General features: G+C 33.0%; 1 protein-coding gene across 1 annotated transcript in view; it reads right to left on the reverse strand.

Annotated features, from left to right (window-relative positions):
- The window catches only part of LOC132750978 (mini-chromosome maintenance complex-binding protein-like), a gene marked incomplete at its 3' end in the record, with an annotated part of 31,253 nt that extends 19,282 nt beyond the window's left edge, over positions 1 to 11,971 (reverse strand). Inside the window, 7 exon segments of the mRNA XM_060741070.1 lie at positions 754 to 848; positions 1,088 to 1,161; positions 1,885 to 2,092; positions 2,754 to 2,855; positions 5,921 to 6,103; positions 7,737 to 7,816; positions 11,815 to 11,971. Of these exon segments, the coding sequence (XP_060597053.1) occupies positions 754 to 848; positions 1,088 to 1,161; positions 1,885 to 2,092; positions 2,754 to 2,855; positions 5,921 to 6,103; positions 7,737 to 7,816; positions 11,815 to 11,872 (800 nt within the window).
- Between the last annotated feature and the right edge of the window lie 3,245 nt (positions 11,972 to 15,216).

Genomic DNA, 15,216 nt, shown 5'->3' on the forward strand with positions numbered 1-15,216 from the left:
GCCCATTAGGGTCCTAATACCTTAAAAGAAGCTTTTTTAAGTTTTTACTATATGCATATAGGGAAAATCAATGACCCCCCCTGGGGCGGGGCCAATTTTAACCCCCAGGGCTTTTATTTGAACAAACTTGGTAGACACCTATAAGAACATGTTTGATGCTCAATATCTTAGCCATAGCTCTTTGAGTTCTTTAAAAGAAGATTTTTTAAGTTTTTACTATATGCATATAGGGAAAATCAATGACCCCCCAGGGAGGGGCCAATTTTGACCCCAGGGCTTTTATTTGAACAAACTTGGTAGACACTCACTAGAAGATGTTTCATGCCAAATATCTTAGCTCTAGCTCTTATGGTTTTTTTAAAGAAGATATTTAAAGTTTTTCTTTCGGTTGCCATGGCAACCAGAGTTCTGCATGGAATTAAATTCTTTGAACAATTTTTAAAGGTGACCACCAAAGGAACATTCCTGTGAAGTTTGGATGAAATTGGCTTAGTGGTTTATGAGGAGATGTCATTTAAAGTAAAAGTTTACGGACGGACGGACGCCGGACGAAAAGCGATCACAAAAGCTCACCCTGTCACTTTGTGACAGGTGAGCTAAAAAAAACCAATAGTTTTTGAGAGAATCCGTCATCTTAGCGCAGTAATGAGTTAACCTCTTATATAATCTAACAGGAGTTTACCAATTACTGCACTAAGGTGGCAACATATGATCTCATCATCACTCTCTTTCTGCAAACCTTTACAGACTTACGTGTTATCAAATCTTGCCAAGGAAGGGTCGACCGACAGCACACCAACAAATTCGACCACGTCATTTACTTTAAACTTGTCAATATCATCGTATACCTGGAAATATGATATAAATCTTTGCAATCAAACATTCAGTCAATCTATCAGTTAGTCAATCAATTAAAAAAACACATACAGACAAGGTAAAACGTTCAAAAAAGAGCTGATCCTGTAGGAGTTAACAATAGCAAAATGATGATTTGACTGGTTTATATTCTCTGTAAAAATGTATAAGTATTGGCAAAGAAATACAGATATACAGTTCATAGATCATAAAGAAACTGCCCTGAAGTTACCTTTACTAAACATGCTGGTCCTTTTTCTCCAGGAAGTGGAAAGTTGAGATCCGGTTTATCATTTGCACCTTCAACTGTTATAAAAAAAAAAAAATTGAAAATCTTACAAGATTCAAAACGACTGAAAATGAAGTGATTTATCACAACAATTGACTGAAAAGGTAAACTATGAACAGGAATTTCTCAAGTAACTATGCTTGCCTTTCAACCAAGATAACTTAAGGTCATAATCATGTTTTACTGAACATGGTATCACTACCAGTTGTCCAGGAAGTGGACTTAACTGGATCAAACAAGATCAAAATCTTTTCCACAATCAAGTTAACATAAATCATGCTTTAACTTAAGTTTACAAAATGGACTAGTTCTGCTTTGATTTCAAACTGTATATTGCCATTGAAAGGAACTTCAAATTGTCAGCAAATATGTTTTGTAAAACTGCAAAGACATGTAAAGTAGCCTTACTTTATCCTTGTGGAATAGACCAGCTTTGATAACAAGAGCACTGCATGCGGTCTTAATGCTCATCTGTTAAAAATACTAAGTTTAAAAGGGGCATTATAACTCCAAAAATATTGCTTTTAGAATAATGTTCTTTGTCTTACAACTGTACCTTGTCATGATAAGTAGGCATTGAGAACTTTTAAAATGTTTGAATACTGGGGTAATAGGCTACATTAAAGTTTTTGCTAAACGATGATGAAGCAGTACCATAATAGCTCTACTTTTTCTTTCGAAACAGACAGGCTGCCAATTTATTTCTAGTAATTAAAGTTCTTTGTACAAAGATTCACCACCTCTTTTTGTAGTTTGTTGACGTTTAGATTTTGCATCATCAGTTTCCATGGTAACATCTCCACTTTTATTTCCGGTCTCCACACTCTGACTTTCCATAGGTTCGTCTGTCACCTCAGATTCATCCTCGAGATTTCTTTTACCCCTTGCCCTGGTTGAAGACGTTGAGGGATAACATTGTGTTTTAACCTTACTCATATCTGCGAATGACTTTTCGGCAGTGAAGGATTATAAGTGTATCTATTTGTTTACCATACTGTAACTGAAAGAAATTTCCATTTATATCTTCCTTAACTAACAACAGTACTAGTTTAATAGCACTCTATTATTTTAATAAAGAAATTATGATTTAACATTTAACAAATGTTAAATTTCATTTACAACCATTCTCAATTTAAAGGACAAACAGTAAGAAGCAGTTTATATTTGTTCCTATAATTACTACCATGCCTAATCTAATGGCCAAAGTTTTCCTATTTCTATGGTCTGTTCGCACCTGTTGGAACTTTTATGTATACTGCACACACACTTAAATTACAAATAGTCAAAAGGAAAGGAAAAATACTGATTAATACTGAAATATAGAAGCATAGGTAAACGACTGTAAAATCTTATCATGTACTGTTAAGGTTTTAATGGTTTATCAAGCTTTTCTTATGCAGTCCTACTACTTCAAAATTTGTAAAATGGACAAGCCCTGCTTTGAAATTGAAAAAGTTTAAGAGCAGTTTTTATGGATTTCAACAACAGTATTATATAAATATATATAGTAAAGACTGGTTATACAGACTAGTCTGACTCTATACAGGTAACATGTGCAGGTCACGAGTGTGTAACATGTACATTGTACTGTACTAAAATAAAAGGATACTTTTTTAACCCATTCAGATTCACCAGGCACTGGTACACAATACAGTGTCATTCTATCCATAGTAACATTGTTTCTAGAGTCCACATCTATTGTCTGATTGGGCTGAAAGAAAAACTAAGAAATTAATTTTAATCATCTGTAAAAACTTTATAATTTAAAGTTATATATGTTATAACAAAAGAAAAGAACTAACTGTACTGATAATAACAGAAACAAGGATACTTGGATTTTTATCAAGCATCTTAAAAATTGAGTTTTCTAAAACACTTTGACAAAATCACAAGCAATGAAGATTGATTTCTTTTTCTTTCTTTTTAAATCGTGTTTAATGTCACACCAATACAGTATAGGTCATATGGTGACTTTCCAGCTTTTCTGGTGGAGGAAGACCTCAGGTGCCCCTCTGTACATTATTTTAGGCACAAACAGGTACCTGAGTAGAACCACTGACGTTCCATAAGCTAGCTGGATAGTTTTCTAACATGTACAAGAGCCATGTCAACATGCCCATCCCCCGCCGAATGTGTTTGCTCATTGGAAGAATGTATATGTAGTAGAGCGGAATAATTCCATTTTAAGAGGTCTTTTGGTAATGAAAACTGATGGCTATAGTGATTACAGCTTTGAAACCTATGTGAATACTGACGGCTGAAAATAACAAAGGGCAATTACTGAAAAATAATGCAGGGTAGGTTATCATTCTTGTGTGCTGCATCCCTCCTCAGTAAAATCTATCCACCTATGAGGTTTCAAGTTGATACCTCAAATACTTTTTGAGAAAAAAATTGAATTGAAAAATTAAGTATGAAAAAGAACAAAGGGCAATAACACAACAATTATAAAAGGTAGAGTTATCATTTTTGTGCAGTGCACACCTCCTGAGTGAGATCTATGCACCTATGAAGTTTCATTTTGATATCTCAAAGGCTTTTTGAGTTATGCTCTGGACAAAAATTAATTTTGAAAAAAAAAAAGGGCAATAACTCAAAAATAATGCAGGGTAGAGTTATCATTCTTAAGCACTGCACTCCTCCTCAATGAGATCCATCCACCTTTTGAAGTTTCAAGTTGATACCTCAAATACTTTTTCAGATAAGCTCTGGACAAAATAGCATGAAAAAAAACAAAGGGCAATAACTCAAAAATTGTATAGGGAAGAGTTATCATTCTTGCGCACAACATTCCTCCTCAATAAGATCTATCCACCTATGACATTTCATGTTGATATCTCAAACACTTTTTGAGTTATGCTCCACTCAGGTGAAAAATTAGGTATGAAAAATAACAAAGGGCAATAACTCAAAAATTATGAAAGGTAGAGTTATCATTCTTGTGCACTGCACATCTCCTGAGTGAGATCTATGCACCTATGAAGTTTCATGTTAATATCTCATAGGCTTTTGGAGTTATGCTCTGGACAAAAATCAATTTTGAAAAATAACAAAGGGCAATAACTCAAAAATCATGCAAGGTAGAGTTATCATTCTTGTGCACTGCACTCCTCCTCAATGAGGTCTATCCACCTATGAAGTTTCAAGTTGATAACTCAAACACTTTTAGAGATATGCTCCGGACAAAAATGTCGGACGGAAGGACGGACAGACGGACGGAAGGTCGGACGGACGGAGACTATTTCTATATCCTCCGCCGAAATTTTTTGGCGGGGAATAAAAATCTAAGGAAGACACTAGCGTGGCACAAACCTACAGTAGTTAGAGGCAAGTTAGTGGGTTGGAGACAACAAACCCTTACTATTCCTCAAGTGATGTCCATGATGATTAATCAACATGCTAGCAAAATTATAAAATATTTATACACTGAATAAAGTCCATTACTGCTTCAAAGATAAGTTTTTTTATGTTAGTACATAAAATAATGACATTCATATGGCAGACCTTATTTCCTACATAATTTTTACAACCAGTCAAGATCTTAAAAATCAAATAGAGTATAATTATATTTCTTTATTGTAAAAGTAAAAATTTTCTTCTTGTTTCTTTCTGGATAGCTTTATTTTTCTCTATCAATCACCAAAAAAACATGCAATTTTCTACATTTATATCTTTCATGCTTAGAAAAACATGTCGAGAAAATGTAAAACATTTGACATAACAATTTTCATTGAATCTTTTCCAAAAAACAAAGTTTTTCACTCTAGTAAATAAGGATGAAAAAAGTGCCAGTCTATATAACCTGTTTGATACATTTCTGATTAAATGAAAATATTTTAAATAATATAATTATAAACAAGCAAATTCGTTGAATTTATATCCCCCGCCGAGCACTGGTTATTATTAACACAACAACTGAAGACATAAGGCTTTATTTATATATTAATCATGGCATAAACTGTAATATTCTTTGACCTTGAAGCCTTGTACCTTCAAACAAGAAGAAGGAAAATCTATGACCCCCTGGAGTGGGGCCAATTTTGACCCCAGGGCTAAAATTTGAAAAACTTTGGTGGAGGACCTTTAGGTGATATCATATAACAAATTACAAAGCTCTAGGCCTTGTACTGTCAGACAAGATTTTTTAATTTTGCATTTTTGAAACTCCTTTTCTGGCACCGTGTGACTGATGATTGTGATTGAAAATTACAAAATTTTACTTAGTCAAGGGCAATAACTCTAAAAATACTAAAAATATCCAGACGAAAATACCCAGGTGCACAACTACACATACTGATCAACATTCCTGTAAAGTTTCATGACTCTAGGTCAAATACTTTTTGAGTTACATGCGACACAAGTTGAAAATTACAAAATTTTACTAAGTCAAGGGCAATAACTCTAAAAATACTAAAAATATCCAGACGAAAATACCCAGATGCACAACTTCACATGCTGATCAACATTCCCATAAAGTTTCGTTGAATTCCAGCCATTAGTTGCAGAGAACTACTCCGGAAACGAAATTCAGACAAAATTTTACTGAGTCAAGGGCAATAACTCTAAAAATACTAAAAATATCCAGACGAAAATACCCAGGTGCACAACTTCACATGCTGATCAACATTCCCATAAAGTTTCGTTGAATTCCAGCCATAAGTTGCAGAGAAATACTCCGGAAACGAAATTCGGACGGACGGACGGAAGGACGGACGGACAACGCCAAAACTATATCCCCCTCCCGATTCCATCGGCGGGGGATAATAAAAGTCTTACCCCACATTCAGCCACATCCTTGTATTTACCACTCCTCAGAAATGTGTTGCCCGTGACAGTATCTTTCACCTCATACTTGCCAAGGTAAAATTCAGGATCATACATATCTTGTATCAGACAACGATATCGCACCAGCGAGTTTGCTTTCAGATCGTGCATACTGGTATCATTCAAGCTTGGTACCTGAAACATTCAAATACATATTAAATTTGCGTAATTTGTTCTCAGCTTTGAATTTAGAACAGTCCAAAGTTTTAATGATTTTAATAACAGTGTCAAATTGAAAATTCTCACATTGTTAAGTATTATATAAACAAGAAAAATATTACATACATTCGTATGTAATATAGGTACGATTGCATACTACTTTTTGTGTCTACTTTTAATGTTTGCTGCATTAAAGGTGTAATGAAAATGAACAAACATGTCATGAGATATTTTATATCTTTAAACATTTTCATGGAATGTAATTAATGTATCATCATATTAAAGATGCATGCCTTCAGATGCAGGGCTTTTTTTCCTTCTATAACAGGGGCCGATATAAGGCCCCTTCACAATTCAAAATTGCACTTTTTTTTCACAAAGTGGCGGGAAAAAAAATTCACAATTTCAAAAGAAATTTCACAAAATATTGGGAATTTGTCTTTGAAATACATTGTTTACCTTCCAGTTAAACATGATTTACGCCAATTTCAAGAACACAGAAATAGTTTTAATCAAGTGAAATGATTTAAGCACATGTAATTTTATGACAAATCGCGCTTTTTTCACAAAATGAACAGGTCCAGGCCCCTTCACAATTTTGACAAAAAATGCCCTGAGATGAGAAAAATGATTTCAAGGAAATCAAAATATGAAAAAGAAAATTCACGGTCAATTGACTGCCTTGAAGCATAATCACAGAATAAAATTACAGGAAATTAAAAACCTTTTTAATACACTAAAGGTAGAATTTCATTGTAAGTCATAGTCACAGATTTGAGATATGATTATTTATTCATATTAACATCATGATTGGTTATGTATTGATAAAAAAAAACGAAAGACACAGTTTGTAAATATTCATTACAATAAAATATGAAAAAGGTATTTTCCATCATACGCGACACGCCGAGGTTAGCTATATTTATAATTCCCCCGCTAAGTTGCGGTGGTGCTTGGGATAATCTCTTGATACTGTAAATGGCAGCCATTTTACGATACGAAAATGCCTGGCCCTCCTCGGACAGTTTATCCTGCCGAAAAGATATGAAAAAATACTTGCAATTCAAAGTTTGTTTGCTACATAAAGATTATTGATTTACTCTTTGCAAACTTTTTTTCTGCCTGATTGTAATAATATTGATGTGTTTTCATTGGCTTAAACCATCAAGTTATCAATACACATAAAGGTGTGAACTAATTTCGTGTTCATTAAAATTATTCCGTTAATAGACAATCACATATAACAATCTTATTTACAAATGAATTGATAAAACAACAATCCCAGAAGCATTTAAGATAATAACAATCATTGGAAAAAAATTAAATGCATATAAATTGTAAATTTGTGTATGACAACTCGCCCCCTAAACAAAACATAATAGACTCAACCAAAACAAGCGTCTGCTTGTTTACCTAACTATGTAGTTGCATGACCGTGATCAGCAATAGCAAACCAAATGTAAGAGCTAAAGCTATTGTAAAAATAATACTATGACCACAGCAGATTTCGTACAGAAAAAGCAAATTTCAACAACGAAAATGTTTCATTATACATCCATTTCATAAATTATATTTTCTCAAAAATAATCATTATAAAATAAATACAAACCCATGTTAATGCACTTTTGTTAGCAAGTTTTTCATTGAAATACTTTCTGACTGGCAGGCTGTCACCATCTTGTGCCTTATCTGAAATAAACATACATGTAGTTGTTTAAATATTACCTAAAATATTTTATTTTTTTTAATAGCATGGCAGAAAAGGTAAGAAAAATAATATTTGAGTGCAAAAACTACACTACTGTGAAACTGCATTGATTTACAGGTGATTTTTTTCTCCATATTTTACAGCCTTTTGACTTGCCTAACTAAACAAAAAGGAAATGTCAGGTGCTTCAGGGCCCTCAATCCAATATAGTGGAAGGGGGTTGCTACTAGTGTTGGGTATCGGACTCAAAAATCACTATCGATAATCGGACCACCACAATCGATTGTCTTCCGATAGTATAATCGAGTTTCGCATTTATTATGGCCCTTTTTCTTTTAAGGTACTAATCCTTGTATGTATTTTTATACAGCAGTGACCACATTTTGAGAATAAATAAACTCTTGTCTCCAAGGTTAAAGTATGATTTGCTCTTTGAATTCAAAACAAACAACACAAATACTAATACTTTTTTGTGACAGTCAATTTTTGTAAAATACAACTTTTTGGCAGTCAATATTAGTACTAGTCAACATGTCAAAATATTAATGAGTAGTATTCTAGATCACTAATTTAACTTCTGTAGATATATAACTTTATAATGCTATGTTATTACACACTACTCGGTCGGGAAACTTCTTTTTGACTGCATGTAAAAAGTTAAGCCCTAGGCAATTCAGCGCGGTGGTAGAACATTAAGATAATCCATTTTTAAAAAGGACTATCGATTGTTGCCGATTTTGGGGTGGTCCGATTAGTTATCGATTTTCAGAGACAATCGGGACAACACTAGTTGCTACCCTCAGCAGGAGGAATTTCAGTGTATGGGGGAATTTTTTTCATTTCTGTTTTGATCAAATATCAATAAACTACCACTTAAATATCAGTGAGTTTTCAATATGACTTGCTATTGTGAAACATTTTGGGGACGAAAGGCTTCCTAGTGCATCCATACAATGGTGGAACCATGTGAAACGGAAACGGTGCAGACATAAAAGTTTTACAATAATACGCTGACAAAAACACCATGACAGATTGATTTTACTTGTCAAAATCAGCATTTTTTCCATTGGAGGTTTTATGTTCTGTAAGTCTGTTAAGGGGGGGGGGGGGGGGGGGGGGGGGGGAAACATACTATTATTTTGTGGGGGTGGGGGGGGGGGGGGAACATAATATTATTTTTGTGGGGGATTGCGGCTGATATCTAGCAGCAGATTTGGTAGATCAATGACCCTGTGCTTATATCTGGTAGCTTATCCTATGACAGTGTCCCTGAGAAAACGCACACTTAATAAACAGCTTGCAAATAAAACATAATGTAATATATTGGTTACTTGTCTGATTTTGCCTTTTAATATAAACAGGTTTACAAAGGTCTACACTATGACATGTGTGAACTCTTTAACTGCTTAAGATAGACCCGTAGGGAAAGTCTACCAATAATTGTGCCAGGAATCTGACACGCTGCAACACGCTCGTAGTCATTTATTGAGCCAGAACTACATGTCGATCTACGGTATATGAATAAACAAATTTACAAAAATTCATGTAGGATGGTCCCCTATGGTACCATTGTACTTATTATTTCCCGAAATTCCATAAATTTTACTATAAAAAGATCTTACATTAACTATTTTATTAAATTGTGTTTTACTGTTGCATCTTGACTTCAATATACACATGTCATTCAATCAATGATTTAAATTAGAAACATCTATGATCAGTCAGCAATATTTTGAATGGGAGCTTAAACGGAGAGCACTATGATACTGTGGTATGTAAATTGGTGGCCTTTTTTGGCTTCACTAGAATTTTTTCCAACAGAATATGACGTCACTACAGTATCAGCAGACGACCTTCACTTGTCAGAACATGAAGTAATCAGCTGGTAAATATGGGGTACAATAAAGAAGAAGTACATTGTACTTTGGACTTTCATATCAATGACAGAAATTTATTTGAAACAGGGCTTTTTTTCCTTCTATAACAGGGGCCGATATAAGGCCCCTTCACAATTCAAAATTGCACTTTTTTTCACAAAGCTGGGGGGGGGGGGGAAATTCACAATTTCAAAAGTGATTTCACAAAATATTGGGACTTTGTCCTCGAAAGACATTGTTAACCTTCCGGTAAAACTTGATTTACACCAATTGCAATAACATAGAAGTTAGTAGTTTTAAGCAAGTAAAATGGTTTTTGGGCATGTTAACTGGGTTAAAGTACCGACTTGAAGCAGATTTTACACTGGTCAGAAATTATAATCAACCATTTCCAGTTTCAAAATGTCGTGAAATGCAAAGTAATATGTTTTCTTTTTTTTTCACAATTTTAGGACATATTGAGATTTTTTTCACAGGCCCAGGCCCCTTCACAATTTTGACAAAAAATGCCCTGTAAAATGAAAATATTTCTAACAGTTTTTCATCCGATTTCAAAAAAGAAGCACTACCACTTTCACTTAAATGGTGAAAACAGTCTATCGGTGGTGTTCAATGTGTAAACACATTTTCTGATTACACCGGAATGGGCAAGGACCTGCGGGGAATACTATGTCTATTGTATAACTGTATGTTTATTCAAACAGTCTTTCACTTACCCAGATATAAGAAAATAAGAACATTTCTTATTTCTTTTTCAATTAATATGTAATGACATTTACAACTTTGCATTTTATCTTTAAAATCAAACATGACATGTAAAGTAGATTTTAGATGTTTCAGCAGTATGTCATTCGTGGCTTTACAAGCAAATTCAATCCAAATAAAAATATTCAAACAAAATAATGTTTAAATAACGTGTACTTTTATGCAATGAAATGTTGGCCTATTCATTAGTTTAGTAAGTTAAAATTTTAAATGCTTAATCGAGATAATTATCGCTGTTCCGGGACGGCAATATATACAACTGACAAGATTTGATCAGTTCTACCTGTACACCGCCTGCGTTTAGCCAATCAATGCGAATAATTCAATGATAACATAATGGACGCAATGAGGGATGCTTAAATGGACTCGCCCAACCGCCATGTTTTGTCGTTCAATTGAAAAATACCATTAAGGCATTATCGATGTACAAACTCAGTACTGTAACCAGTCTTTACTCTTTAGTCTCTTGCAGGATAAACACAGCAAATTGCAATATTTTTTGCTACATGTCATTTCTGATTAATGTAGTGTAAAAAAGAAAATATTTTGTTTTCTAATTAAGTTTAAAGAAAAAAACTTTATAAATGCTTTTTTCCAGGCGAGTTTAATACTATGAGTGTTGTTATTGCATTATTATTGCATAAAGCACTGGTCAATTATAGTCTGTTTCAGAAAAAAAACTTCGCAAAGCAGTCGACGGAGTATATAACGTAAATTCCATTCACAGACTTCAATTTTAATGAGTAGCAAGTTGCGAAATATGTTGTTAAATAATTATGCAAGAACTGAAGAAGCTGATTTTTTTTGTCGATTGATCAATGCACATACTTATTAAGTAGCACATGTAGTCTAACTTATAGTACTACGAGTCAAGTTATTGTGATATTTTCTCATGGGCAATACTGAGTACTACATTCTGACCCAGCAGAATCTAACTGAGCCGTCAAAATATTTTGACAAGAACGGTATAGTAGAGACGAGAGTAAATCAAATTTTTTGCTGGTTTTATGTTTTGACCACATACAAAAAATGATAAGGCAGAGAAATATTATTTCTATATTCATGGCCATGGCTGAACGGCGATTCCAAGCATTTTTGGAAATGCTAAGGCATGGAGTTTAATAGACTGGAGAAGCAACTTGTGACGTCACACAGTTAAATTCAGTATAAATGCAAAGCGCGTTCTCGTAGTTATCATATGTCGCGTGTATGTATATCTGTGGCTAAGGCTACAGCGATTGTGCATCAAATTAGGCAGTGTCGCGAAATTATGTGAAAAACGTGTTTATGTGATCAAATTGAAATTATGTTAACAACAGTAATCTTGATAAGGTTACCAGAAAGTGTTTGAATAATTCCGAGAGGGTTATTGATCCAATCTTCAATGCTTGGCATAATGAAACGAGGATTTCGACCAAACAATAGATGTTAATAGGAAGTATGGCGGGAAAATGTCACGTGGAAATTTGGGTCAAATGAAAGAATTACGGACAATTCGGGCCAAGGACGTTTAGGACGGTAAAGGGTCAACTCGGCCCTATACCAACTCGGCACAGGTCAACTCGGCCCTCTATTAAAAACATATATTAGGATATAGATTGTTTAAATTGTTTACAGTAGTTAACAAAAATTTTAAGGAGAAAATTACTATAAAGTTTTTCAGAAATATGATCACTTACAAACAGAGATTGAAAAAGTATACCTATACCTTTAAGTATTGTTTGAAATTATCTTTGTTAAGAAGAGATATCAAGACAATATATGTTAAATATTGATCAATAAATAGAGTTTTTAGATTGAATTTTTGTGACAATAAATGTAATTGTATTTAATACTGTTTGTTCTTTAATACGACCAATGCTTTTTTAACGATATTTTTTACAAAAAATCTGGAGTAGCAAAACATGCGTATAAATTGTAAATTCTTTCTTTCTCTACAAATTCACATACAAATTGGTACTTTCATCAATAAAACTTTTCAATATCCTTGAGTAGGGGTCTGTTAGCGTGAAAATGTTAAACCATGAAAGTTAATTATGATGAAAACATATCAAAAGTAATCATTACCAGTAGGCCCTAATATATAATTATGGGCCGAGTTGACCCGAATTAGTAACGATTCGCCACACTAACGATTCGCCACATAACGATTCGCAACAGAGTAATAACGATTCGCCACAGTTAAATAACGATTCGCCACAGTATGATTATAGATCTAACAATGATTTTTTTTAGTTATCAACAAAATTTTTTCCTTTTGTTTTAATAATTTGACAATGACAATAATTTAATAATGTTTCTTAATACAAGTAACATGAACTTAAAGCCCCCATCGCGGATTTTCAATTTATCAAAGTAACATTATTACGGGAGTACATTTACAAGAAAGTAATTATATATGTTGATTAATCATAAACATAAATGTCAATTAATATAAGAAGAAGAGAAGAAATAGTTTATTTCGGTAACTTATACATTTACAGTATCTCGTTACATACAATATTTACAAATAGAATAATTCTGTGGTCACATGTATGACAAAAGCAAAGAAAAAATAATAAGAAGAACATAAAAAGTTTTAACTGATGACATTCTTACGGAGAACAGACAGCTGCAAATAAAGGAACAAAGAACATCACAATATCATTATCATTCATAGAAATAAAAATATATTTCATATATTATATATATGTCAAATAATTAAAAAAAAATATTGCAAAAACGAAAATTGATTTACGATAATTGATTAAAGAACGCATATCTAAAACATTTGTCACACCTTTTATTTTAACAAGCCAATCACCTTAAATTGTATAAATATTTAATTGACGCCAAAAATAATCCTTTAATTATCTGACAATGTAAGCAGATTTCAAAACAATGCGGCAATTAAGCTTATGTATGTAAATTTTGTAATAAAATATGTTAGTTATATAAAAAAACTTATCTAAAATGTGTACAGTAATGTAATTTTGGCAATAAAATATAGTTACAGTCATTACATTTTAAAACACACTAACAATAAGCTTGCTATAATGCGCTCATTTAAAAGATAGGGCAAATTTGTGGAAAATTTAGACAAGCTGAAAAATGTCGATTTCCGTCGTATGTAGGCAATGGCAGATTTAATAAGCCATATAAAAGCTATTTTTATATAATAAAACAGTTATGTACTTTTTAGCTTTTTAGCTGGTGAATATGATATTCACCAGCTAAAAAGGCCATATTTGTATATTAGTATATTTTTCCAGTTTATATCAATAACGAAATTATAAAATGTGTTATGTAATTTTGTTAATTAAATATTTGGTTTTCGTGTGTTTTTTATTCAATAAAAGCTTTATTCAGTGTAATTAATTAATGTAATTAACGAATGAAATATAAAATGGAAAAAAGTTTTCCATCAACAATTTGAAAACAGGTGTGAAAAAGTTTGTATTTGAACACGTGGCGAATCGTTATTTAACTGTGGCGAATCGTTATTACTCTGTGTCGAATCGTTATGTGGCGAATCGTTAGTGTGGCGAATCGTTACATTACCGTTGACCCGTGCCGAGTTGGAATAGGGCCGAGCTGACTCGAGGGCCGAGTACGAGGGTCGAGTACGTTTTAGGGCCGAGCTGACCCTGATTGAACTTATAACATAAACAACAATAGATATTTAAAAATCATTTCTTTTATTGCTCTGCGCGGAGCTATTTATGTTGACTATTTTTATCAATTATATGTTCACGGTACTTAACGCTTTGAAACCAGAAAGAAAACAACTAGATGTATTATAGTCTGTCTCATTAAAAATGGAAATGAACTTTTGCCTGGTATGAATTAACAAAACGACGTTGAATAAAAATTAAAACTTTTTTGTTCAGGGGCGGATATAGAACATGGTTTCCTGGGGGGGGCTGACAAATAGGTGGAAGATTTTGATAAAAATAACGCAACAGGCGAAAAATTGTGCACTTTTGTTTGAAGATTGGGTCAGCATCTTGTTCATGTAATAAAAATTGCAATTTGATGTGTTTTATAGGTCATCTTATGAGTGGCAATGCATATGTGTATGTGTATATGATATAGTATGGAATTAAGAAAATATATATGTAACTGGGGTGGGCCTGGGAGGGGTGTCCCCTCCCACAGACTGAGAAAATTTTGAAATATGAGGTTGAAAATGGTGTTATTTCCTTGACTTTCTAGTGCTGTTTATGGTACCTTTTGGATGATTTTACATCACACTGTATTTTGTATGCAAGGTCTTTCAAATAGAATTCCCCTGGTGTAGCATTGTATGCGCGACCATTGATAAAAATAATTTCAAACACTTGATCAATTTACTCATCTGAAGAATAGACGATTTTCCAAAGTAAAGTGGTATTAAAATATTGCCTTTCTATTGTGCAAAAACATAATTTCAAACACTAATATTCAATAAGATTTTTTTTTCCATCATTGAATCCAGAGGTCAGTACAGTTTAAATTTTATTTAAAAAAATATAACTGTCATAAAAAGTTACTAAAAGCAAATGACCAATATTTTCTTCTTGATAAAAATCTAAGTTAGTTAATTTCTTAGTTATTATAAAATGCGATTCCATTAATATTATCTTTATAAAACTCGCATCTTTTTAATTTACAAATAATAATTTTCAATTTATTAATTATAGGGCTTTCCTTAAGAAAATGGAAAAAAAAGATAGTTTAATATGGTGTACTTTTAAACATATCTATTTGCCACTATCTGT

The sequence above is a fragment of the Ruditapes philippinarum genome, unplaced genomic scaffold (genome assembly GCF_026571515.1).
Source record: "Ruditapes philippinarum isolate M1 unplaced genomic scaffold, ASM2657151v2 ctg997_1_1_1_1, whole genome shotgun sequence".
NCBI lineage: Eukaryota > Metazoa > Mollusca > Bivalvia > Venerida > Veneridae > Ruditapes > Ruditapes philippinarum.